The sequence below is a fragment of the Mesitornis unicolor genome, unplaced genomic scaffold (assembly GCF_000695765.1).
Source record: "Mesitornis unicolor isolate BGI_N332 unplaced genomic scaffold, ASM69576v1 scaffold9155, whole genome shotgun sequence".
Taxonomy (NCBI): domain Eukaryota; kingdom Metazoa; phylum Chordata; class Aves; order Mesitornithiformes; family Mesitornithidae; genus Mesitornis; species Mesitornis unicolor.
Genome location: NW_010186182.1, coordinates 3,388 through 29,907, shown reverse-complemented (window position 1 = coordinate 29,907; position 26,520 = coordinate 3,388). Strand labels below are relative to the sequence as shown.

General features: G+C 43.0%; 3 protein-coding genes across 3 annotated transcripts in view; 1 reads left to right on the top strand and 2 right to left on the bottom strand.

Moving 5' to 3' along the window:
- Positions 1 to 12,153, top strand: part of DOCK5 (dedicator of cytokinesis 5) — a gene marked incomplete at its 5' end in the record, with an annotated part of 38,068 nt that extends 25,915 nt beyond the window's left edge. Inside the window, 11 exons of the mRNA XM_010185078.1 lie at positions 1,016 to 1,097; positions 1,302 to 1,386; positions 1,751 to 1,837; positions 2,235 to 2,411; positions 4,296 to 4,379; positions 4,815 to 4,952; positions 5,058 to 5,224; positions 5,983 to 6,160; positions 8,480 to 8,618; positions 10,042 to 10,157; positions 12,052 to 12,153. Coding sequence (XP_010183380.1) covers positions 1,016 to 1,097; positions 1,302 to 1,386; positions 1,751 to 1,837; positions 2,235 to 2,411; positions 4,296 to 4,379; positions 4,815 to 4,952; positions 5,058 to 5,224; positions 5,983 to 6,160; positions 8,480 to 8,618; positions 10,042 to 10,157; positions 12,052 to 12,153 — 1,355 coding nt within the window. The remainder of the gene's footprint in view (positions 1 to 1,015; positions 1,098 to 1,301; positions 1,387 to 1,750; positions 1,838 to 2,234; positions 2,412 to 4,295; positions 4,380 to 4,814; positions 4,953 to 5,057; positions 5,225 to 5,982; positions 6,161 to 8,479; positions 8,619 to 10,041; positions 10,158 to 12,051) is intronic.
- Positions 12,154 to 17,713: 5,560 nt separating this feature from the next.
- GNRH1 (gonadotropin-releasing hormone 1 (luteinizing-releasing hormone)) lies at positions 17,714 to 20,039 on the bottom strand. The gene is made up of 3 exons (XM_010185076.1): positions 19,899 to 20,039; positions 19,282 to 19,377; positions 17,714 to 17,755 (listed from the first exon to the last, which is right to left on the bottom strand). Exons 1-3 carry the CDS (start codon positions 20,037 to 20,039, stop codon positions 17,714 to 17,716), a joined length of 279 nt encoding a protein of 92 aa, XP_010183378.1.
- Positions 20,040 to 24,020: 3,981 nt separating this feature from the next.
- Positions 24,021 to 26,520, bottom strand: part of KCTD9 (potassium channel tetramerization domain containing 9) — a gene marked incomplete at its 5' end in the record, with an annotated part of 5,288 nt that continues 2,788 nt past the window's right edge. The window contains 7 exon segments of the mRNA XM_010185077.1: positions 24,021 to 24,235; positions 24,941 to 25,074; positions 25,334 to 25,439; positions 25,526 to 25,675; positions 26,117 to 26,138; positions 26,140 to 26,198; positions 26,302 to 26,369. Of these exon segments, the coding sequence (XP_010183379.1) occupies positions 24,119 to 24,235; positions 24,941 to 25,074; positions 25,334 to 25,439; positions 25,526 to 25,675; positions 26,117 to 26,138; positions 26,140 to 26,198; positions 26,302 to 26,369 (656 nt within the window).

Here is a 26,520-nt window from a genome sequence, read left to right as displayed (position 1 = left end):
GGGTGGGACGGGTTGGGGGGAAACCCCCACACACAAAAAAAAGCCACTCTTCCACCAGGTCTCAACTGGAAGCTGTGTAGCATGCTTAGCATGGCATGCAGCCCAAGCTAATAAGCTCTCCTGAGAAAAGGAATATATTGGCTTGGGCTCGGTGCTTAATCTAATGTGGCTGTGCGGTTTTGGGTTCAGATTTGGCCGCTATCCAGCTGGCTCTTCAATGCAGGCAGAATGACCTTGCCTTTGCTTTCAGAATACTGTTTAGAGCTACCCTCAGTGAAATAAAGGATGGATGGGGCTACCGACCAGTAAAACATTGCTACTTCAGAGTGCAATTGGCAGGTGATTCACTGAAATAATCTGTTAATGTAGGTCAAATTTTTTATGTTTTACTTTTCCATACAGGTTTTGACTTCTGTAAAGCCTTCAGTACAGTCCTTAACGCAGAGCTCTGGAGGAAGAGCATTGTAAGCTGTTGTGCTTGGGGATGCGGTTGCTGACTTCTTTTAAAATTTCCATCATGGTGCAAAGCAGAAGTAGATTCACTGATTAAACCCAGCCTACTTTCTCCAATTAGCTTTATTGATCTAAAAAGTGGAAGGGACGGAGGGGCAGCTTCATTGTACTGGAAGAACTGGACAAATAACTGTGGGATGGTGAGGGAGAGAGAAGAGACAGATTCACCCATTACAGAACCTAGTGCACTCTTGTTTTCCTGTCCCCAAAGCAGCACTCGGTAGCAGCCAAGCATTTCACCAGGGAATTTCAATAGCTGGAAGTATTTGTACAGCCCTTATCTTTTTGGGCTTTTCGTTCATGAGCAGCATACAAATGACAGGAAGCAATATAATGCCTGTGATTGCTGATGAACTACTAAGTATTTTTCTTCAGACGTGATAAGAGCACAGGGAGTTGTTGAGAAGTCTGACATTTGATGAAACCAGGAAGGGTATTTCTCTCCTTCTCCTGTTTTCCCAGAAGGATTCATAGTTTTTCATCCTTAACTAGAGCTGCTCAGATGTGCAGTGCTTTATTGTGAAGCCTGTGATGAACCTGCCGGCTAATTATAAAGATAAACCTGTTCCTGAACAGATCTTAAAGTAATTTCTTTTCCTTTTTCCTTCAACATTTCCTCTGTATTTTTCTCAACTAGCCTAGGCACAAAGTGCAGTGTTTTTGTGTCTTGTGTATATTTGTTTCACAGTCCAATTTAAACTTGGTTGGTTTTGAGAGGAATCAGAACAACATTTATGTTACGAGGATGGGAGGTGAGAAAACTCACCATTTACTCTGCTTCTTTCTAGCTACTACAGAGCAAACGAGGTGCAGCAATTCACACACTCCCGACCAGTCAGAAAAGGAGAAAAAGATCCAGACAACGAGTTTGCTGTGAGTCCTTTGCTTTTTATGCCAGTTGGCTTGGGTGTCTGTGCTGTGAGAAAACACTTCTATGCTTTTATTTACTTCATTGGTGGCATTTTGAACAACACCATCACCATTCTTTTTTCCCTCCACCTGTGGCAATGGAGTTTTGCTATTAAAATGTAGGAGGAACAAAGGGCTGCACTTTACATCTTTATGTAAAGCCAGTGAGATAATGTCAAGGGGCTCTGTAGCTGAAGTCGAAATGTTCCAAAGCCTTGATCTAGAATCCGTAGATGCTGTGCTGTTAACTGCAGCTTCCTACAGAGTACAGCTGTGTGTCTGGTAGATATTTTCCTTACCTCTTGGAATTTTTTCCTTCTCTAACTAGAACATGTGGATAGAAAGGACAACCTACCCGACAGCGTATTCATTTCCAGGCATCCTCAAGTGGTTTGAAGTCAAACAGGTCACAACGGTGAGTTCTGCCTATGGCCTGGGTCTCATCCTCTCCCATCTTTCAGGAAGTGAAGAGTCTTGCAACAGCCCTTCCTCTGCTGGATGTGACACAGCAATAACTTCTGCTTCAGATAAAAGCAAATGTGTGTTTTTATGCCATTCTGCAGGCAAGGCAGCAAAGTTCTCCATTGACTGCCTAATGCTTAGGAGAGTGGTTGCTTCTGTAACACTGCACAGTCAGCAGCCAAGTCCTAAACTGTTGTTCCTTCAGGTTAAGGTATAAGATCATTCTTCCATTCACCTGTGAATAGCAAGACCAGAATCTTCTGCTTGAAAGTATTGGGCTGCCACTCATATGAGGAGTAACCTAATTTCATATTCAGTGGAAGGTTTATTGTGTTTCCTCTTTCTGTCAGGAAGAGATCAGCCCCTTGGAGAACGCCATAGAAACGATGGAGCTGACCAATGAGAAAATCAGCAACATAGTCCAGCAGCACGTCTGGGACCGGAGCCTGCCTGTGCATCCTCTCTCCATGCTCCTGAATGGGATTGTGGACCCAGCGGTCATGGGGGGATACACCAACTACGAAAAGGTCTTTTCTCGTTTATCTGTAGCCCAGTCTCTTGTCCTCTGCAATATTGAAGACTTGGAGTTAAACGCTGAGGGATTCAAGTTCAGTTTTCAGCTGTTAGTCACACGTAGCACATTCTGTAGCTGTATCTATGTTCAGAACCCAAAGAAGAGGAAAAAAGAACAAAGTTAAGAGGTTTCCACTGAGCTGCAAGGTGAAAACCTCACATCTTTACTTTTAGTGCTGTGCATTGCCACGGAGATGAACGATCCAGCTCTTTTGGGCCTTGTTTGCAGTGGTGATAATAACATGATCCTACCTCATGGGGGCATTGAGGTGCTTGGTCAGCCCAGAGAGCGGTCTCAGTAACAACGAAAAGCAAAAGACCTCGCGTTTCTCCATTGTATTAATACAGAATAGTAAGGCAAGTGAGGATTTCACTTTCCAGCACATAATCTGTCTTTGGAGTCTTGCAGCAAAGAGCATTTCAGGAAAAAAGCAGTATTTCCTATCCAGGTTTATTCAGTTGTCTTCACTTGAACAGTGTATGCTGTTCTTTTTTTGTGATGTTGAACTTAAGCTGTTTATTCCCGGTATCTAATGATGGTATTCCCGGCACAAAATATATTGCTTATTTCCATAAACTGAATGGATGGCATTAAAACACATTTAATTCTTCTCAGATGTGTGCCAGTCACATGAAATAAAGTGCAAAAGCTAAATGGAGAGGGTCTGATTTATCTGGGGTCAAACTCTGCTGATTCCAAAGGATTTGCATAGTTTGCCAGGGCTGAATTTGGCCCTAAATTCTCTTATTTTATGAATTAAGGTTGACATAAAGTTTAGAATTACGAAAGTGGGAAAGCAGTAAAGACTAGGAAACACAAAGTATCTGTAACCACATCTGGAAATACTCATTTCTGGTTCATATTTTCCTATTTCAACTGAAGAGCAGTACAGAACATTTGGCTTTTGTGGGCGGCTAAAAATCTTGAGTTTTAATTGTTTCACTGTAGCCAAAAGCCAAAGTCTGCGTTTTTAACGTGCGCTTTCTTCTTGCAATAATTAAACACTTTCAAGAAAAATCCACGGGGACCTTTCCCTGCAGTCCTTTCACAGCCTAACCTCCTCTTGACATCAGCTTTTTTTAAGTCATACCGCTAGGCCTATAAACACTTGTACATACAGTCCGGGTTATGGAACGCAGGACTAGGAAATAGATGCAGAGGCTGAACTAGATCAGAGAGCGGCTTTAAAACCAAATGAAAAATTATTCGGGATTTTATCTAGGAAAAAGAGAAATTAAATTCTTCTGGCCAGGAATTGTGATACGTTGCAATGCAGTGCACTGTAGGACATAATGTGAACTGGCACAATTTTAAGGCTTCGGTCCAGGAAAAGTGTATTTGTGTTTGTTCAACTCCAAATCAATACCAGATTTGGTTGATTAAAGGTAAACACGTAAGAAGTGTAGACTTAAGGTGCTTTGTTGAATCAAATTGTGAATCAAACTCGTAATGCAGTCTTTATTTCCACTGAATCTTTGTCACAAGCCCCATGTGAATATGTTGTGCTTAAGGGCTTAGGTCGTGGAGCTTAAGGAAACTGCAGACAGGCGATGCCCTGTTCACCCTTCTGCAGCTGAGATGGTTTGTGTGCCATGCGTAGGTCACTGAATGCTACAAATGAAAGAGGCTTTCTGAAATTACTGTTTTTAAACAAAAAAGTCTCCCTTGTTCCCAGTTCTCAACAGTTCCTTGTCAGGGAGATAGCAAATTTTATTTTTCATATGAGAAATAATGGCAGTGAATAATGGCAGTTATTTTGAAGTGCAGGGATCTTTCACTTGGAGTTAACTGTGAAAGCCGTGTAGTGTCTTATACCATCTTCTCTCTTTGCTTCCAGGCCTTTTTCACAGAGAAGTATCTTCAAGAACATCCCGAAGATCAAGATAAAATTGAACTGCTTAAGCAGCTGATTGCTCTACAGGTATCTTGTTGGGAACCAAGTGGAAGCACTCTGTGTGAGTGCAGGGGCTTTTCCAGCAGCATTGTTTTGGAGAGATAATGCAGATGAACGCTTTAAGAGCAATCTAGATGTGTGTACAATTCTGTTATTTTAAGGAACTGCTGTATCCTAAAATTTTGGCCTAGGATGTTCCATGTACCTTGTGTTCCTCTGAAATGCTATTCTAAAATATCTACCAACATGACGAAGCTTTTTCCCTCATGAGTGTAACAAAATAGCTGTTACCTTTTTGTGAGATCAGCAGACCTAGTGATCAATGTGACCATTTAAAGTTGTCCATTTTGACCTGCATGCCAATGAAAAATCGCCCCGTGTTCTTGTAGTGGCAGAAAATCCCTTCCTGGGACAGGAGAGCTGATTTGTCCTTTTGTAGCTGAATTTTATTCCTCTTTTCAGATGCCGTTGTTGGCAGAAGGGATTAGGATCCACGGCGAGAAGCTGACAGAGCAGCTGAAGCCTCTGCACGACAGACTGACAGCCTGCTTCAAAGAGCTGAAGAAGAAGGTGGAGAAGCAGTATGGTGTGATAACTTTGGTAAGCATACCTGGTTTTTTTAGTGCTGTGCCTTAAAGAGAGAGAATTCTTCCCTTTCCCGCTTGTGAGTTGGTGTTATGTGATTGATCATGAGTGTGTCTGCAGCCTCCTTCCCTCACCGAAAGGAAGCAGAGCAGGTCGGGCTCTGTGGTGTTGCCCTACATCATGTCCTCCACGCTGAGACGGCTCTCGGTCACGTCTGTGGCATCTTCTGTGGTCTCTACGTCTTCCACATCATCCGACAGCACATCCTCCAGACCAGGATCAGATGGGTCAGTAATCAGCCTTTTTGTGTGGTTTACAAGAGTGGGGATGTGCCTTTGCTGGAATTACTCCTAAAATGAAGATTTATTCCATACACAATAGTAATGCCTATGCATTTAAAGCTTTAAATGGAGGCCAGTGTTGTTACTCAATTTTACACACATTGAAGCACAGCTAGGGATGGTTCTGGGAACTGAACCCACAACTGTCTGCCTCTGGAGTCCCAGTTATCTCCATGATGCTCAGGAGGCACAGAGGTAGTGTATTTCAGATGCAAATTATTTCTGTTTCCCAGGGATGCTGGAAAACAGAGGTGTGAGATAATACAAGGTAATTCAGTTTGATGTGGTCTGCAAAGAGGTGCATAGTAATATGGTGTGTGTTCCACCTACCCGTGTGCAGCTGCACACACGGAAACACTTCCTGGTGTTACTTGTCTGTATGTCTAGATTGCATCTGGGATAACCAGGGAGTTTAGGTGACTTGCTCAGGGTCACACAGCAGACTCAGTTACAGAGTTCATAAAATGCAGGTCTGGCTTCCTAAAAATGCAGGCCACACTGCTTCTATGTAAGACATAACACTCAGGATTGCTAGAGTAACTTAGGAGTACAAATCTCACCGAAAATTGTATGCTCAGAACTGAATTTTTTACAATAATCTCTTAGGCAAACTGAGAGGTCACAGCTTTGTAACAGAGAGTGCTTTAAATGTCTGATGGACTAATCATCTTTCATGTTTTTTCACTTTTTGGTGGGGGCCACAGATCTATTCTGGAGCCTCTCTTGGAGAGAAGAATATCAACAGCTTCCAGAGCTGAGGAACTGCCCACGAAAGATGATGGTGATAACCGGATTAGCAAACTCAAGCGGAAGGAGTGGAGTATTAGCAAGTCTCAGGTTATTGTCGAGAAGGAGCCAGAAATGGATCTGACTTCCAAAATGGTAAAAAAAAAATATATATAATAATAATAGCAGTAATAAAATCCGCAGCAGGAGATTTTAGTGTTTCCATTGCTTTCAGCCATGCTTGTCATTGGGAACTTCATTAAATAGTGGGAGGGGTTCGAATACCAAAAGCCTTGGTCATCTGAGTAATTCTTGCTTTTTTTATTTGGAAAACTTGTGTCACAGACCCAACTGCAGCTTGGTTTAAGGTGCACACTGACAGTATGGGGCACTGATGTTTCATTTAGGTGCTCAGTGCCCTCATTTCTCATGGTAGCATAGGTCTGTGCAATGCACTCAGCACCGTGTGGAATTGCTCTGTTTGCATTGGAGCAAGCAGGTACTGCTATCCCACTCAGAAATGCAGCTGGCAAGCCAGATGTTCAGCTGCTATCAGTCAGCATCACTGCACAAATCAAATGTACTGCAAGGTGAATACAATTTGATAGATTGGGGAGTTGAAAAAAGATGGTCTGGTTGTCAGGTCACCAGCTTGGGACTTGGAAAGACTGGTTCTTCCAGTCTGTACTCTGCTCCAGGCCTCCTGCGTGAGGGCAGCAGGGTTTACTCCTTGAGCAAATAATTTGCAAAAGAGGAATAAAAGAAAGTCTGTACCCCCCCAGAAGTGTTGTAATGAGGAATATATTGGAGACTGTTAAGGTTGGCAGCAGGATTCAGAATGATCAAATGGATAAGTCTCCACTGGAGATAAGTCTCCATGGATAAGTCAGCCCAAAAGTAGAGTTGTTTCACCTTGGAGTATTGTCCTGATTTATGCAGAGACTATGTTATGCTGTCAGAGAATATGCGAGAATTGGGCCTCTGAATATTTGAGCTGGTGGCTCAGTGATACTAATTTGACTTAACACAGGCTGTGTAAATAATAAGAAAACATGAGTTCTATTTCCCTTTCTGTCCCAAGATCTCAGCTGAATCTGGCAGGAACAGGTCATGCTGCTATATATTCAGGAATTCTCATCAAATTTGAATGATGCTGCCAGCACTTGGAGTCCACAGAATATTTATAAAAGGGGGAACTGTGGTTCCTAGAATCATGGCTGTTGGTATTGACAGGCTTTCCACTTGAGGAAAATCTGGGGTTGTAAATATTAAGGTTCAGGAGGCCTGGCCCTCTCCCTCTGCAAGAGCTGCCATTGAATTAAATGGGTTTAACCCACAAACTGCAATGTCAGCTGCTGATCACTTTATTAAGTAAAACTGGAGGGAACAGATGTGGGAGAAAGCCCATTTGTATTGACCGGTTCATTAGGACAGTAAGGCATGTCTGTCCAAGACTTTGCATTGCAAAACGTAACACCCACCCTCCCTTCTCCCCGTATCTCTGAGGGCAAATGACACGCGTGATCAGCTTACAGAAACGAATGAGCCGTTAAGGGTTATATTCGTGCTTAAGAACATTGCAAAGTACAGAGAAAGCTGGGTTTTATAGCTGATCCGTTCCATAGCTGCACAGGAATTGGACAGACTGATTTTATGCAGCTTGTGACTAAGCTGCCTGGGAGCTGGAAAGCCAGAGGGACCCGAAGGTTTGCTGTATGGCCAGCAAATTGGGTCTCATAGGTTTTATGTTCACTGTACGCCAGTGTGTGGTCCCTTCTGCGCAGTGAGAAACACTGAAGTGCTCAGTGATGGAGAATTGATCTCTAAAGGAGCCCAGTGAGTTTAACTACATGTGTAAGTGACAGCCTTCTCTGTACAGCAATAAACTCATATTAAAAAGTACTGTAATCGTGCACTGGGCTCTTGGGTCCATATTCAGATGGCCTCATGGTTTGAGTGGGAGCACAGAGGACGTGTGACACTGGAAGGAGCTGGGACAGCATCTCCCGAGTCCCAGATGCAAGGGATTAGCTCTGCAAAGCCGTGTTTCACAGCCCTGAGGAGCTGGGTGACACTGGCAGTCCTGACTTGCACCCAGAATTTCATCTTGGAAAGACTTTTTTTTTCCCAAAAAAATGTTTCCAATTGCTAGTGCAATGCAGCAATTTCTCAGTGTGACATCTTCCCCTCTTAGTTAATACACTGAGGTTGTTAAAGACAGTTTACTATTGCTACCCAGTGAGTAAGGTCCCCCAGAAATCTGGATGTGTCACAGGAGCACAGCGTCTGCGTTTTGACACGGCTGAGCCAGGGCAGTGCTTTCACCCTTTGATGTTTCACCTGAATGCACCTTTCTCTCTTACGCACGGCTTTTCTGGAGCATGGCGAAGCCCTTGTGACAGGTCTGGTGATCTGATACGTGCACAGCAGCCTTGCTGACTTCTGATGGTTTTGTCTGTTCTTTATTTTAACCAGGGCACGTCAGGAAAAGCACAAAGGCCAAAGAGTCTTCAATTAGGAGACAACCGACTGACCCTGCTCCAGGGAGCTTCCCTCCAGCAAGCAGCGCCTCGCAGCCCACCACCCATCACTCCCAAAACCCCAAGAACCCAAAGTAAGCTCAGTTTTGGAGTAATTGCCACGTCCTTCAGGGCAGTACCTGCAGTAGTAGGGATTGCTGTGTATTTGCTGGTGTAACCTCACTGGAGGGAGGGAGGAGCTGCTCTGAAGTAGTTCACAGAAAATGACCCTGAGCTGTTAATGTTTGTAGGTGTTTTTGTCAGATAACAGAGTTTGGCAGTGTTATCAAAGGCACAGTCGTACTTGTGACTGGTAAAATTAGTATATCAGATTAATTGCAGAGAACAGTTGTTATCTTTTTCGACTTCTCTCCTGTTTTCTCCTGTATTGACTTGCGTGTATTAAACCTCGAGGTGAACATCGCATGCGATCAATGCAGATGCTTGTAAATGCATCCAGTGTGGTGGTTACAGCACAGATATCTGCTCTGCATTCACTGGGTGGAGCTGCATCAGCCCAGCATCGTATTTCTGATCAGCTCTGTGGCGAAATTTTCTGGGCAAGCCCTGAAGGCTTTGTTAATTAATGAACGAAAACTCCCATCACGTGGCAGAAAGTTTGAGAAGTTCCAATCTGCAGCTTGGAAACTGAGCTGATAATTGTTACACCTGAAAGAGAAGGGATTTATCTTGATGAATTAGCAATATTAATACTTCGTGCAGTTACCTTGCGTATCATGTAAGCTCTGTAGTTAATTCTGAAGCAATATATAAATATGGCTAAAGCAAAAATACAGCTGTAGCATCACTGCTGACAATTTCTTTGCTTGCTGTTGTGTTTATTGCTCTACTGCTCTTTTATTTTTAAGGAACAGATTCATACGTAAGACCTGACTGTCCTTCCTGGTATGCGGAGAGAAATTCAAAATCCAGTGTAGATAATGATCTAATCTAGCCCAAAACTGCTGTGAGAGGATCCAAACCAAAAAATATCAGGGTGGGGAGGCAAAAAGAGACACAAACAAATGTGGGAATACTGCATGAAGAGAGAACTGTGGCAGGAATGGGAAACCTCACTCCTGCACTTACCAAGTGGTTTTAATTGCCATTAGTAGCGGGAATTCCTGTGAAGTTTGGGTACTTATCTACTCCATCAACTGGAGTTAAAATCAAAGTGAATTCTCAGGTTGCGGCCCAGGCTGAAAGGAAACCCCACTGAACATTGCAGACGTGATAATGGATGCAATTTTCTGTTCTCTCAGGCATGCATTTTCACATAAGCTTAGGTTCATTTGATGCAGACAGAAGTCTTCTGGGCATTTCGAACCTAAGGGACATACAACTGTGACTCTGCTCTGACATTTCCATTCAGGTTTAGCTGCTAAAGCAGAGAACTGTGAGCAGATCGAAAACAAGATATTAAATGAAACTCCCTTAAAATCCTACATGGCCAATCCCATTTTCCATTCCTTTTCTGCTCACTTTAATAACTTTTCTTATTCTTGTGCCTGCTTCTAGGCTTTCCCTCATTGCAAGCTGACGGATTGGCAAGTGCTGGCTTACAGAGCACCCCGCCCCCACCTCCGCCCAAAAGCAAACCCTATGAGAACAGCAACCCCAGGAATTCGGTGGAGGTAAGGAAATGAGAGCTGACACTTTTTTGCAAAACAGCTTTTGAGAAAGAGGCACCGGTGGAATTTTCCGAGCTGCTTCTAGGGTGGTGCTACTTGAAACTTTAATCATTTTGCTGGTTCGCTCCCTGAAGCCACAAAAGAAGAGAAAGTTTTTTGCTTCGAGGGAAGGTTTTTTTTGCTATCGAGTGCAGCCCCTTGTTTTCAAGTGGGAGTTGTGTTGTCCTTGGGCAGGCAAACTGCGAGTGTGGGTGGGAACATACGTTGAAAACAAGCACAGTGATTGAAAAGTTTCAAAAACATGATCCACGTCAAATAGCTCAGTAATCTGGCCCTGAAAAAGAAGGGGAAAACTCACACACTTTCAGAAATGATCAATGTCTCATTTTGAGTCCTCAGCTCAGAAGAATCTGATTTTTCAAGGCATGCATCATTAGTCACTTAAAACAGCCTGTGTTGTATCACCATCTCAGCCACAGCCTTTGTCTCGGTTTCATGAAGTTAGCTTCTTTCTAGGAACATCAAATTACCACATTTTTAATGCTGTATCACCAATATTTCTCTTATGCTATGGGATTCCAAAGGGCTTGCAGATATTTAATGTGCCAGTATTCTGGTCGTTGTGTCAGAATCACTTCATCTGCCCCTGAAATGCAGGTTTTTCTGATATGAGACTGTAATCGCTTACCAGTGCACAGCAGCATCCTTTTGTGACTGTGAAAGGGATGGATGTCTGCCCCATCCCAATTTGCAAAGAGGATTTACAGAGTCTCTTAGTGAGATGAACTGGAATTTGACCAAAAAAAGAATTTAAAGAATGATTACGCTTAACAAAACACGTTACCTCTGGCAGCACAGGCACACAATAAAACTGCTGATCGCTTAATTCTGTTAGAGAGAGAGAGGACATTGGTACAGAGCCTTGGAGCATGGGATAAGGAGGTTTTCTGCTTTGCCCTTCACTTGGTCAGATTTGCCAGTGCAAAGGGGCAGTAGAGCTGCTGTAGGTGGCCTGAATTGCGGAAATGTGCCAGCCTTGGGGATGCTGTGGGAGTCTCTGCTTGAAGAGGATTAATAAAAGAGCCTCCTTCCCTTGAGTCTTGTAAGAAAACTAATTACTAACATGTTCTGGCTTGCAACATTGACCTTGGCTGACAGCCACATGGAAGGGATTGGGAAGTCTGTAAAGAGAGATTGTGAAAGTGTTTTCTGAAGGGTTTTGTTGCTTTGTTGTTGTAGTAAAGTTGACTCTGTCCTCCTTCGGTTAAAATAGTCCCGAAGTCTTGATGGTTTTGGCTAAACAAGTGGTGGGCCACACAAGCTTCTTGTTCACTTGGCCTTTCACATCTCATCTGTTTACAGGATGCTCCTTAAAACAAGCAAATGAACAACTTGTATGAACGTTTTAAAGTTACACCAGCGTGTGTGCTGGATGGAAAGGCTGCAGCTTGCTTTAGTCAAACCCTTTCCTTGCTGCCATTTTATGGACTTAGCTGCACAGATGTGATTTGGAAGCGTTTTGATCTCTACTTGGTGCAACTCATTGAGCCAGCAAGATAAAAAAAGCTGAATATTTAAACCCAGAGGGAAGTGAGTTTATTGCCATTTTGCTGATGGGACAGAGGGGCAAATGGCTCTGCCTCAGTCAGGCTGCAGGTCAGAAGCAACTGAAGTATATCTGCAGCTAAAGTGTATTCTGGCATCTAAAACCTTTCTGCTTCTGGTATCTCCTGGTGATCTGTCCCTGTTTGCCCCTCTCATCGATTGCGTGTGGCACTGAGAGGCTGAATTCAAAGATTTGGTCCTGAAAGAAGCATCAAGTACTACAGGACCTCTTGGATTTCTTGTTTGGTCAAGCAAAATGTCTTCTCTGTGTGTTTTTGCTTTATCTTCTCAGGTTGCTCCACCGCTACCCAGCAGACGTGAAGCCAAACCTCCCCCTCCACCCCCAAAAACCAGGAAATCCAGCGTTGTCTCTTCAGAGCAAGGCTTGCAGTGAGGATCATCACTTGCTGGTGTAACAGCAAGCGCCTCAAGTGAAATGGCTGCTTTCTTTTCACTGACCCTAAAGACTCTCAAAGTGACCCAACCTGCCTTTCCATTCACTTCCCATGGAGTTTGCTTTGGGAAATACCTAAAGGACCTGTTATTGGGGCTGTATTCCCAAGCTCTGGTTTACTTTTTGAGTACTGAGACACTAATGACAAAGCAGGAGAAGTCACCCTACTGGAATTCTTGTCTGTCCTGGTCTTGTCTGTCCTGAGTTTTTCCACCACAGCTCGTTCTTGGTGTGAATCCATCACGGCAGTGATTTGCACCAGTGTTTGAAACAAGATAAGCAGCTCTGGTACAAGATGTGTCCTGCGGTATTTCCAGATGAGTTCATTACAGCTCTGCAGCTGCACTCGTGCACCGCTCCCTCCTCCGGCCCCGTAGAGCAGCCAAGCCCTGATGTGCGTGAAGTGAAGCAGATCCCAGCCGTTCCTGAGCTGGGAGATGTCAGGTGCCGGTGTGTGATGTGCGGTCTCCGAAGATTCTTGATTGCAGGCAGAGACCTGAGCGTTGTGAGGAGAACACGAAGTCGTCTTTTCCTGCTAGTCATCCTATGTATTTAAGATGAAGTGCAGATGTTGTCCTTTACACCATCTCTGCTCGAGTAGTGGCAGTTGCTCGCTCCCAGTGGAGGGTTTAGGTTCACCAAGTACTCTGTTGTAATTTTGCCATTGATTCTGGTTTTCACACTACAGAGCAGTTGATATTTGTCCCGGAGTTATGTTACCTACTCAGTTTGTGCTTGCGTGTGGGACTTGGTACCATATTTCATTCTTGTGTTTTTAAATAGGGTGTAAAAAGTTGTTTCCCTGCTGTGAATATGTGAGAAGACCGGAGTCTGCACTGATACCAGCGCTCTACTGGTGCAGCAACTTGGAGAGGATGGAGTGTGCAAAAGCAGTTGTAACATCCTGACCTGGGAAACAAGTGTGACAGCTACTGCAGCCTTCACTTTGGCTGGGCAAATTCACACCAGTAGAACTTCTCATCCTCTATTATGTTTCCCTGCACCTATTTGTGGCAGTACTTGCACTTTGGTTTGTAGGATCCCTTGATTTAGGTTTTCAACAGCCACTGGACTTCTTTAAGGAGCCATTTGGATCTAGGATGCACGTGAAAGACTTGACAATTAACCACCTTCTGTCCTGTTGTTGGGTTACTCCAGCTCTCTGCAGTTTTCTTTCCCTGGAGGGTTGGGATAATCTGTTTAATTTTCCTTTGAGTTATTTATTCCCAGCTCTGTCTGGATGTTGGCATCAGTCTTTGTACAGAGAAAAAATGGCACGATCTTAGGTTTTAATGCCTTTAAATTCACCTGATCCATGCAGAAGGAGGCTGCTGCACACTGTTAGAAATAGCCTGTCCTCACAGTTGCACAGTGACCAAAAATGGGACGCAAATATCATTGCTATTGATGAACCAGCTGGTTAATGGAGCAGGACTTCCCTAAGCTGCCTGTTTCAGCACTAATGCAGTGAAGAACTTCACTGTTACCTGAAAAATTGAAACTTTCTTTACATATCCCCCAGAGCTGCCCATTGGTGCCGAATTCCCAGCAGCTGAACAGCCAGTGAAGTTTGGGTTTTCTTGATGTGCAAGACATATTCTCCTGTCACATTCAGGCAGAATATTTTGCTGTGCTATTCTGCCCGTGTGACTGGCCTATTTATAAGCGTAGCTTTTGTCATTGCTGTTATTTCTCACTAACATTTTCCAGGGAAGTGGAAAAAAATCATTCGTTGTTGTTCCCTTTCACTCCGTAACTCAGGAATCAGTGGAGTTCACACTCAAACTTTATGGAAGGTTCAAATTTTCTTCAAACTCATTACAAGGAGGGGCCAAGGGAGGAATTTGGATCCAAGTTTCTTTCTTTTTCTCACTTTATTGATACCAACCTTTGGCTGTTTGGTTACAGCTCGTGGTCTGTTTATTTATCACCAGTATTGACGAAGGTTCTGTTATGGGTTCTCTCTTTCAGGAAATAATTTTCCGTGTTAATGTAACTGTCATTTACCTTCTGGTTATCTGGTAGGAGTTGGGGAGACACTAAAAGCCCTGCTGAGGGTGTTGCTCACAGTAGTAAATACAAACACTGCTGGGTTGGGGTTCTTTGCAGGGCACTGCACCAATCTGACTTAAACGGGTTTCATAACCCTACTGAAAAATTGAAGTTCATTAAATCTAATGGAAGCTTTTCTCATCAAAGCCTTTATCAGGGAAATACAAACCCAATGAAACCTTAGGGTATTTTGTTCAGACTGAAGTGATCCTTTCTTTTGTTCCTACACATTCCTTTGGCTTCAGTGTGACTCCAGTTCAACCTGCAGAAGCCGCGCTCGCTCTGCCACCCGCATGGCTCTGCTGAACAGATTGCTTTCATCCAAGGGTCATCTCGGATTCACGTCACAAACCGGGCTGGAGACATTTCAGGAGCTGCACTGCAGTCACATCACATCCATCCGCAGCGGTGTTTGCGGTAGCGCACATACAACTGTCTTCTGGGCTGCTGCCTCCTCGGGGGAAATCTCTGAAGCCTTTCTGGACAACTTGACCATGGCTCCCCCCCTCTCTGGTGCATTGTAGGACGTGTCAGCTCCACATTATGTTCTTGGACATAGATGCTGCTTGACTTGAAAACCGCTGGGTTTTCTTGTCTTTCATTTTCTGTCCACTTCTTCCTCTCCTTGTAGTTGCTGTCTTCCTTCTGCTGCACGCATGAACTAAAGGACCTTCAGAAACTTCCTTCCCCTCTGCTCTGCCCTGCTCACACCACATCTGCAATGTTGTGTCCAGTGCTGGGCCCTCAGCTCCAGAAGGACAGGAACTGCTTGAAAGAGTCCAGCAGGGCCACAAAGTGATGGAGGGAGTGGAGCATCTCCTGCTGAGGAGCGGCTGAGGGAGCTGGGGCTCTTGAGCTTGGAGCAGAGGAGACTGAGGGGTGCCCTCATTCCTGGGATCACTTTGGAAAGGGCAGTGTCAGGAGGAAGGAGCCAGGCTCTGCTCTGGGATGTCCATGACAGGACAAGGGGCAATGGTCCCAAGCTGGAGCACAGGAGGTTCAAGCTGAAGATGAGGCCAAACTTTGTCAGTGTGAGGGCACAGAGCATGGCCCAGGCTGCCCAGAGAGGTTGTGGAGTCTCCTTGTCTGGAGACACCCAAAGCCCTGGCCGTGTTCCTGTGTGACTGCTCTGGTGATCCTGCTCTGGCAGGGGTTGCACTGGGGGAGCTTTCCAGGTCCCTTCCAACTCCTGACATTCTGGGATTCTGTGTTCTCAGCTGGTAGAAGTCAGCGTGGTTTGCTTAGGGGTACAAGCTGGAATTGCTGCACTGTGCCGAATTGATGCGGGGCTTTGTGCCAGTTTTAGAGACAGGTATTGTCTTCTAAGTGTCAGATTTTTAAAGGCAGTTGGGCATTTAAGTCTGGGAATACACACAAGGCCTGACAGCTTTTAATTAAGTGGAATTAAGTGCCCACACTCATGAGAAATCCCACCAGGCCCCTGGTTTTTTTAAGTACTCTGCTCTTTGCTGTGGTACCCACCTGACTTAAGTTCTGAGATGTAATTTTTAGAGACAATTTAAGGTCTCATGACCTTAGTTTTCTAAATGAGAATCTTCTTTCCACGTTAATGAGATGCTTGGGAAATGTCATCTACTGTCTTTTAAGCTGGAGGGCTGAAAATGGGAGAACAGACCATAATGATGCCATCTCTGCATACCAGAAATGAAGGCAAACAGCAGCGTTCCTACCCAGTTCATAGTTCTGAATAAAACAGATCTCCAATATCCAGTCTGCAGAGAAGACAAAATCCGATCCCATTTCACAGCCGCGCTGTTCAAAGTTCGTGTTCAATTTGCAGTCTTAGAGGGTTTTTTATTTTGCCTTTGGAGAAATACTCTTCCCCACTTGTTTTCTGGAGCTTTTAATTAAAATTTGTCATGCTGTGATAAATTCCTTTAAAAATGTTGCAGGCTCTAATCCACATCAGGCGAGGAGAGGAACAGGCAGCTTTCCATTCCGGTGGATTACTGGATGGGGAAAGGACACCGATTCCAGCGAGAGCAGAAAATGCTGTAATCTGCATGCAGCGGGTGCATTAATAATGGGAACCTGCATTAATAACCTCCACCCAGGGCACGTCCCACACATTAACAGTGAGTTAGATCTGGGATGGCTCAGATTCTCAGGTTTATTCTCTCTTTATTTATTTTTATAAGTGTAAATGGAAATAATAAGTCGAAGATGTCTAATTTAACTAATTTTTTTAAAGTGAAAACATTCCTGACCCGTTACTGCGACCTTCTTTGAATTCTTTGTTTTTTCCTAATTAAAAACTATCTTGTATTTACTATTGCAGACCAAATTATTAAGTGGACCAGGGTGAACTTTTCCTAGGACTGTGTAAGAAAGTAAAGAAATAAATCCGTTTCATTGATCACGTGGCAGGAGAGGAGCTTTTCAACAGAGGCTCACCCAATTCTGCTCATGTTAAAATAAAACCAACTTTAGGACAGTGTGGGCGGGCACTGCAGGGAGTACACAGGAAGGGTGAAAAGCATCTCTTTATGGTATATTTGGGACTGTTTGGATTTAAGGCTGTCATTGGCAGCCCTGGACGTCTTGAACTGCTTTTCACACGCGTGGTCTGTGGGTTTTGTCTTTTCTAGACAGAGGTGCAAGTCCTCAGCAGCTCTGAATTTCAGCCCCAGTATGCATGGTATGAATTGATGTCGTTTTATTGTCAAGGTTTAATGACAAGATAAAGCCTGGGTCATGTGGGTGTTGTGTGCCATGTTTTTGTGAGTGTTTTGAGACCCTGGATGTGATGGTTTAGTTGTAAAACTCACCTCTGCAGGCTGCAAAGATGTGGTTTTTTTCTCTCTTTTAGTCCTCTGCAATTGAATCAGCAGAAATTACAGCTTTTAAAGTGGCTTTGAGGAAGGAGTAGGAGCTTTGGAAAGGGAGCCTGCATCTCTCTGGGTAAATGACATGATTCACTAAGTCTGTAAAGCAAGGTGTATAAATTTCTGTGTTTTTAAAAATGTATTAACTATTGTAAAGTTTGTAAATACCTTTTTAAAATAAATGTAGTTTTTATGAGTGAACCAGTAAAAAAAAAACAAAGAGACTGAAGTCTTTCATGCATGGACTACTGAAGTGCGAGTGGAATTACATCCCAACAGTAAGTTTATTCTTGATTTTTAACGAAGTTGTGTTGCTGTTTTATCCAGAGAGGGGTGAGATCAGATGCCTTTGTCCAGGCATCGTCTCTGTTGGTGAAACAAAAGCTGTCACAGCCAAACTTTCATTGCAGGACACAAAGCAGAGTCCCCACCACTGGACCTGATCGTGTTCCCTTTCACATATAAACTAGCCATCTACACAATTACCTTCTACTGTTTAAATGCAGCTTTATTTATTCACATAATGCAATCTAAGCAGAATGGACTTTAACACAGCTTCAAAACGTTATTCTGGGTCCGTTGTTCCCTTTGGCTTTGTGGGTTTAAATCTTCTTTCGTCTCCCTTCTCCTCCGATCAGGCTTTCCTGTAAACACACATCATATACTTCCTTAAAGGAGAAGAAACAACTTTGATGGCATTATAAAGCCTAGTCAGATGCTAAAATATTCCTGTTGGGGTCTCCATTGGAAGGAGGATTGACTGGCATAAATCTGACCCCAAGGATCTGACCATACAGCCAGCTGAATACATTATTTTTTCCCCCTTTATATCTTAGCCAGGTGTGTTTTTGTTGGTGCTCACTCCCAGCTTCTCCAGGAAGCGATGAAGATAACCCAAAGGTTTTTCCATGGGTGTAACATTTCCAGTCACCTCCCCTTTCATCGCACGATATCCCTGTAGCAACTCCAGGAATGCGTTACATTGGAAAAGCTGCATCTGGAAAAGGTTTAAGTTGTTTTTGATGTCGTTAAGCAGCTAGAAATAATAGTTCAGGCTGTGCTGCAGGAGTAAGGTTTGCAAACTGAGTGTTTGATGCAGAGGATTAGACATTTTTACATTCATTATACAAGATTGTCAGCAGTTTCTGAGCAAACCTAAGAATCTGGTGATGTGAGGGGTGCCTTCAGCTCTGTAAAGAAAGGCAAATTTGCCCCCAGAATTCTCAAGAATTCATTTCACATATCCTGATAATTTTTATGGTATCTTTTCCTGCCTAACACGGTCTCTTGCAGTTAAAAAACCAGAACTCTCTGAGCACATTGAGTTACTGTTGCTGGCTCTTCACGCAGGTGTTGTTACAGGAAGCCAGAGTCATAGAGAAAGATCTCATTTTATGTTCAGTACGTAATGATTAACACTGATTAAAATCTGAATTTAGGTAACTTCTGTATGAAAATCCAATGGAAGTCAGACTCTGACCTGTCTGCATTACTGAGTTTATGAGCCTTTATTCAGGTTCCTCAGCAAAAAGCTCAAATGGGCACTTAAAACTTTGGGTGTTGGCTTCAAAAAGGAAGCAGAGACTTGAGCGTTTCAACTTTCGGGACAGCACAGAGCCACTTCCCACAAAGTGGTGACCATCTGGCCTGATCAAGGTGTTGCTATATTAATTAAAGAGCACATTTTTGCTTGAGAGTGTTCCTTCTATGGCAGTTGGTTTGTATGTGAAGTCTCTGCTGTCATTGCATGAGAGCATCTAATGGAAAATACATTTCCCAGTCTGGGGACCTGGGGAGCAGCAGCTTCCATATGGCTTGGTCCTTCAGCTGGCAAAGTGCGCCTTTGAAGTTAAGCATCTGTGAGTGCTGCATGGATTTGTATTAAGGTAGAATGTGTTTGACTTTATTTTGCTTTTCATTTAGTGAGTAATGGCATTGCTACAATGGGAGCAGAAGAATAACTTAGTCCTGTCCTAGGACTGTAACTCTGGGGTACTTGAGAATGATGCAGAGGGTAAGGACAGAGCCAGTATTGCCTCATGTGAACTAAACTTAAATGTCTCTTCCTCCTCCAAAACCACCTTTTTCCTCTTCTCTTCATGTACATCCCCAGTCTGGACTGGTCCCCTAAATTTCCCGTAGTGATAAAAGAAAAAACCATGTTACTTACCATGGCTTCCTTCAGATCCCTGAACCTGGAGTGCTGATATGAGCCTGGGCATTCAGTCTGCTGCACTTCCCCTAATTTTTCCATTTCGTTTGCAATCTGAATTGAGAAGCGATAGAGCCTTCAGGAAAGGAGATGTTTCTGCTAAAGAGACTCTGCCCTAGTTATAGATTAGGATGAAACTGTAAAGTTGCCTGTTTCCAGGTGCTGTGATTGTGCTACAGCAAACTTAAAATCAGGATGCTAGGAGTGCTTTTAGGAGGGACTACACATGAAGTATTTGAAAGGATAGAAAATACAGGTGTCTGATAGGTATACAGATGTGTGATGTGTATACAGATACATGTGTGTTTGGGGAAAGAAAGACACACGTATACAGTAAAGCCTATGCCATCTCTTTTTTTGCCTGCATCTTTTACAGAAAAGGGATCCTAGCTAAAACCAGAGCAGTTGTGTCTGATAGGTATACAGATGTGTGATGTGTATACAGATACATGTGTGTTTGGGGAAAGAAAGACACACATATACAGTAAAGCCTATGCCATCTCTTTTTTGCCTGCATCCTTTACAGAAAAGGGATCCTAGCTAAAACAAGAGCAGTTTTACAGTTCAAAACCTACCTCTTGAAAGGGTTCTGCCAGGTTTTCAGCGTTCCTCTTGCCTCCTGGTTGCAGGCCGTAAGACCAGTGCTGAGCCAAGCAGATGTCCACAGACAAGGCAAACAGGAGGACACCGACAAAGATCTTCCTGGGCTTCTCCATCCTGTGAGAGAACAAAGCATCTTTCTGCTCATAATGACACCACAGCTCTGTTTTTATCTTGGAGAATTATGAAAATGTCACATTTCTGGATGTCCAGTTCTGGTCTCTGCTGGCGCGGTGCCTCCGTGTGAGCCACAGCTGGATGTCGAGCCTCTCAAAGTGTGGATTAGCTCATTATAAAGAGATTAAACATCTGAAAAATTTGGATGAAGATCTTAATTAGGATTTTTGAACACCCTTTCAGTTTTAGCAATGTCTGGACCTCAAAGGTTCCACGAAAGTCCCTGTTGCTATTTGACAGATGTGTCCAGTTTAGCCAGTTTCTAATGTCCTTGCTCCTTCAGAATTGCTCTTTGCAGTCTCTTCTAATGCAAGTTTCTTCTAATACGAGCATCTGTAAGTAAAAGTAAGTAAAAAGGGAACATGATCTGTTGCTCAAGCACGTTACCTGCTTGCTGAAAGGCTCCAACTCTTCTCCGTTTGAAAATGCCCTGTGAGTACACTTATCCTCTCGCTTTTTATACACAACCACCCCAACGCCACACCGTTCCCAGCAGGTAACTCCAGCCGACTCTAGCTCATAGGCTGCAATTTTGTTCTTAAAATTGCTGTAATGCAGCAGAAGCAAAGTACATAATTGGGAGACCCCTGGTGTAGCTATTAAATTCAGCCGGTTTTTCTAAGAGCCATGGAAGTATCAGTACTTCTTTTCCGAGGCTGCAAATCTGACGTTCAGATCTCAGTGACTGCTGCTGCCCCATGGAAAATACAGAATCTTTTCTTTCAGTGGCTTCTAATGTTTCAGCTGAATTTCTTGGGTGAGGTTGAATTTGTCGAGGGGCTCACAGGAGTTGACTTGGATGAGGAGTTGGGCTCAGTTTTGGTATCAGGTGCAGAAACAAGAGCCTGGGATTGCACAAGGGCACAGAGCGCTTTGAAATCCCCCCTCCTTGGTGTTTACATTAAAATGCTTTCACATTCTTTGCTCTATATAACAAAGTAGTATAATACAATAATATCATGCAAAGTAGTATTAAACTGATCAAATGGCCAAGTATTTTAGATTTAAATGTGCTGGGGAAGGGACCCTCTGTGTTGAAACCGTGGGATCCCTTTCATGAATAGGACTCCTACTTTATTTTGGAGTTTTATACTTATTTATTTACTTATTTTATATAGATGTGTGTGTGTGTGTGTGTCTATGTATGCATTGAAGTACTTTTAGAATTCCTAATTCCTTAGAGTTCATCCAGTGCAGTTTTGTAAAGGGGTTGACAGCCATTTGAGCGCAGGAGTTAAACGAAATGTGATTTTTTTCAGCCACCTGGCAGCTCTCTTGACTTGCTGTGGCCTCTTTTATGTGCAACTGAATGTCTCATGGTTATTGTTCTTCAAACATCCTCTCTTCCTGCTCCCATGACCTCTTTGAGATTAATGGATTAAAAGTCATTTAATAAGTAAATAATTTAAGGAGGATTTAGTGACTCTAGAAAAGAGTCATTCTTCCTGCTCTAATGCTCCTCCTACTCATGGCAAGAGCATCCAACATTTACTTCAGCTGATAAACGGATCAAGCTGTGAAAATAAGTTTGTTTCAGTGGGAGGAACGTTACCTCAGCGTAGGCACATCACTTTGGAAAGGAGATTTTCCTGTACGGTCTTTTAAGGCTCCTTCCTTCCAGATGAGCCTAGCAAAAAATAAGGTTATTTAAAGGTAAATAGAAGATTTTGTTCATCCTGAGGGATGACATTCAAAGAGAAGGGGGCCCACACAGCCCAGTAATTGCACCTTTTATTAACCCATCACTTTAAGCTATGTCTAATGCCAGCCTACGCTTAACATCTTACAGCTCTACTTTTCCCCATTCACTTCTAACTTGGTGTCCATCCCATACGAGTCAGATAATACCAAGATTTTTGTTTTAAATGAAGAAAAACCAAGACACTTTGATATTTCACACTTTTATTAATGCAATTTAAATCAGCCTGGAACCTGCGCATTCTGAATAGGCCACTTTGGGCTATTCATACAGCTCTGACATAGCACAAGAGGTACCTTCGATTCATCCGTGAATGAACAATGCCGTGTGCTGTGATTATTCAAAACATAGTGCTTCAGTGACAGTTCAAATATACTTTATACACAGTGATTATGAAAATAGATATTTTTCCATACAATATTTTTTACTTCTGCCAGCTACAAAATATGATAAAGAAAAATAATTCATTTATTTCTCTAGCCCTAGGAATCTTCTACTGCAACATACACATCACTCTCAATGAAAGCGATGAGGTGTGGGAGAAAGGACTCCAAAACCACGCTCAACTATTTCCCTTGAACCTCTAGGTGTGTTTCACCGAGGATACGGTGTTGTCCTAGAGCCAGATCAAGGCCTGGGAATCCGGAGGAAATAAAACCCCAACTCTGAACCGCACGGCTGTGGGATTTTGAGTCCCAGAAGTTCATGTTCACATGCCTGAGTTAACCAAAATTGAAAATAAGGGAGAATCCTGCAATTCCCCCAAACCAACCATGTACTGGTCCTGAACTGATCTTTAGAGATTGATGGCAAAGCAGCATTTTTGTAACAACTACCGAGACAACAAACTTCTGCTCAGAGGACAGGAAATCTGCACTGCAAGTACAAGACAGGCCCCTGAAGTGACTCTGGAACTCAAACTACTGCTAACAGCGTCCCAGTCTGTAAGTTTTGGGATGCACTGGTTCTTAACTCCCAGTAAAAGCTGTATTTCCTTAGATTCAAGGTTAGTTTTAACTTTGGGGTGTTTTAAGTAAGCATCTGAGGTAAGAGTTCTTGATGCACCTTTCTTTTCTTTTTGGTATAGTTTCTTCATGTGCTTTTTGATTGTGTGTAAAATAAACATCGTGTCAGATGAGAACTAGCTTGATACTACAGTGGAAACAGCTTATTAAACGAAGTGCACCACCACTTAAAGAGATGCTGTGAACTTTCTGCACTGCAGAAGCCACAGTGTTCCCTGTTTGCTCACAGGTAAAGCAGTCGTGAAAACATTGCCCTGTGCAAGATGCTTTGACAGCCACTTTAAGCAGGCCCAAAGTGGAACACTAAGATCTGGCTGGGAAAAGGATTATGCCCATGCTTTCAAGGATTCAGTGTACAGGAGTATTTGCATAGTACATTAAGGGGAAACAGGTGCCATTTATTCATATACTGGAGTAATGACGGGAGGATGGAGCATGTGCTGTGGCCCCAGTGCTCATCTCTACTTTGGTGACAGAATTGTATTTTCCTATGTACATTTAATTCACCACACAGAATGAAAAATCTACAGGTACTCCAGTTTGGAGTGGTTAGGGCATTGGAAAGCAAGAGAATTCTTCTTACCAGCTGTGACTGATTGATAGTGCAATTTCACACTGATTTGAAAAGGATTAAATAAGACACCCAGTTTCTGAACAGGGATGTTTTAGTTACCACTAAGTCTGCTGTGTAGGCAGATCCCTGCAGCTTCCACTGCACGTTTTAGAAGATGATAAAGCAGTTCTATACCTGCATTTGAACTACGACAAGGCAATATATTCCCTATGGTAACAGTTAACTGCTGTTTTCACCCCAGGAGAGTACCTGAAAACATCCTGTGGACATTGTCTAAACCACATCTGTCATCTACTACACTGTGCATGAATGAAGTAACTAACCGTAATACACTAGGCTAACTGTAAACCTGAACGTTGTTGCTACTATACATGAATAACATTTTCTATTCATATTGCAGCTACAGATTTAATAAATAGAATTGCATATATTGTGCTTTATAAATTAAAATGCAGTCCAAAGTGAGGCAATGCTAAACAACGACTCTAATTAACCCCCCCAAACTGGCCACTTCCTCGCTCTGTTCACAAAGGTACAAACAGTCTTTGTTTCTACCTCTTAAAAGCTCCCTCTCCCAACAGTGATGAAAGAAGAGTTTACTTAGGCACTACTGCAGATGGAAGTTGTCTAATAACCATTACTTTTAACTTAATAAGGGGAGGAGGTGAAGAAAGTCACAATAAATGGTTTGATTCCTTCCTCTTCGGCATGTTCTCTTCCCTATCTGACGCTCTGAGACATGTGCAAAGGTGTCAGCATCTCTTCAAAGATAGCTCCTTTTACGTTAGATCCCCTCAAATTGGCTTCTTGTAGGTCACAACCCGACAGATCACAATTCTAAAGGGTAAAAGAAAAACAAATGTTAATTGAATATCCCCAGACCTTAGTTCAAAACTTTACCTTAACTACATTTAGACAGAATTAGAGTTTTAGTTACTGCTTTTAAGAGAGTAGTTCCTTTTCATACTTTTAACAGCTGGATTTGTTTTTAAGTTGTTAGACTTACACACTTTATATCAAATTATCTCCCAGGAGTTACTAATGCTTGCTGAACACACCTTAGAAAGATGCCTCTTGCAGTCTCACCAGACATTACTGTGAGTACTGAGGAAGACCAGCCATGCACACAGCTTGCAGAATGAGCCACTGCCTTTCTAACTGACAGGGACAGCAGCATCACATGCCATCAGTCAGGTAAGATTCCACCATTACTCCACAAATTATGTCCTGGGATCAACAAAAAAAACCCAACAAACCCAGGCAACTGCATTTCTCTTCAGTGATGGGATGATCTGACACTACGAGTTAAGTTTAGCAGTATTTCCATGCATCACTCCTGAGATGATACAAGCCACTCCTGTGGCATTGAGGTGCTGGCAAATCCAGGACTTTAGACTCAGCCTCAAAACTGAGGCTAGAATGAAATGTGAATGAAAGCACTAGCACACTCTGTCTCGTTTGAAGCAGAACTCACCTAAAATCCAGCAAACCCCAACATTTTACCAGTTGACTAGTTGGTATGTAAAATGAATCATAACTCACTTCCAAATCGGTTCCTGCCAAAGTTGCTCCTCTAAGATTACAGTTTTTTAGCTTTGCATTTTTCAGCGTTGCAACTCTTAGGTTAATTCCTGTCATTTGACTGCCTTCCATGTCAACACCTTTCAGGTTGGCACCTAAAACACACAAAGAGGAGTTTTATGAGCAAAACCAGTCAGAAACACAGTAGCTCCAGAGTGATGCCTCCTCAGAGCCATGTAAATTGAGAGATGTCAAGGCAGAACTTGGAATTAAATATTCCAAGGCCCATATTTGTGGCCTCTTCTCATTAAAACATGGGTTGTACAAGCCACTGTAAACCTTTCATATGCCATACAGATTTACAAACACATGGTGCAGTTTCCACAGAGTGCCTAACAGGCTAAAACTTCTTACCTTCCAAATTAGCTTTAAGGCCTGATGGATCCTCAAAATTGCACCCTTTTAGAGATGCTCCTTCTGCGTTGGAACACAGCATCTTTACCCCTTGAAGGTTTGCACACTGATAGAGACAGACACATCAGTGAGATTCATAAAAGCGCAAAGATGAACAATACTGCAAATGACATTCGAAGACTTAACTCTTACATCAAGCACTGATCCAGAGAGGTCAGCTCTTTCGAGATTTGCACAGCACAGGTTGGCATGTGCCAGGTTGCAACGGCTCAGGTTGGCCATCTTGAAGTTGATGTATCGAAGATCTAGACGTGAAAGATCTGCTCCGCTGAAATTGAGACCCTAAAAACAAAGCGATAAACCCCAAACAGTTACAGAAGATCAAGTGTAGCACTGAACACAAATCAGTTAAGAGAATCATGTATATGTATATAAGTAGAGACACACAGACACATATACACAAAAGACCAGCTATTCTACTACACAAGACTAATGAAATGTGAATGCAAAGCTATCAAACATTGTCCTTGGTTATGTAGTGCATTTCACATTTAAACAAAATAGCTTAAATTGCTCCTCCAGGAAACCTTCAACATGAAGAAGGGAAAGTAGCCCAAAGAGCACGCTTGAATTTCATGTTAAGGTCACTCTGCCACAGCTTGGAATCAAAAAGGAGGGGAGAGGATGCACATGTTTGAATTTCATGTTGTCACACGATGCTGCAGGATACTTCAGCAGCAGACACAAACGCTACAGATGAAGACAAAGTCTGCATTTCCACACCTGACATCGCAGCTCGGACTTGTAGGAATCGGACAAACTCCTTTCGAGATATTGGAGAATGATCCTCAGCTGGCTGTGAATTCTGTTGAGAGAGTTGTTTAAAAGCTAATACAGCTAGGACTAAATAATACATTGCCTGGAAGAACAGGACGTGTGCATTCACGTTATTAAGGAAAACAAGTTACCTTAATAGCTATTTCTAGATGTTCAATTAGTGAATCGATACCAAAAAACCTGGCTTCTTCCAAAACACCTAACAAAACAAAGCAGTATTTGTTATTTACAGGGAGTCATTAAACAAGAGAGCACTCTTCTTCCCTTACTGGAGCAGGCAGCATACAGCCACACCAGCAACATGCCAGAAAGTTTGGGTTAATCCATCCTTATTATCGGAGGAGCATCGA

Excerpts from the sequence above, each read along its gene's own strand:
- GNRH1 (XM_010185076.1), bottom strand. The coding sequence starts at position 20,039 with ATGGAGAAGCCCAGGAAGATCTTTGTCGGTGTCCTCCTGTTTGCCTTG. Across the intron at positions 19,378-19,898 it reads TGGCAGAACCCTTTCAAGAG|ATTGCAAACGAAATGGAAAA; the intron begins GTAGGTTTTGAA and ends TTCTCAATTCAG. Across the intron at positions 17,756-19,281 it reads GGGATCTGAAGGAAGCCATG|GAAAGCCTGATCGGAGGAGA; the intron begins GTAAGTAACATG and ends GTGTGTTTACAG.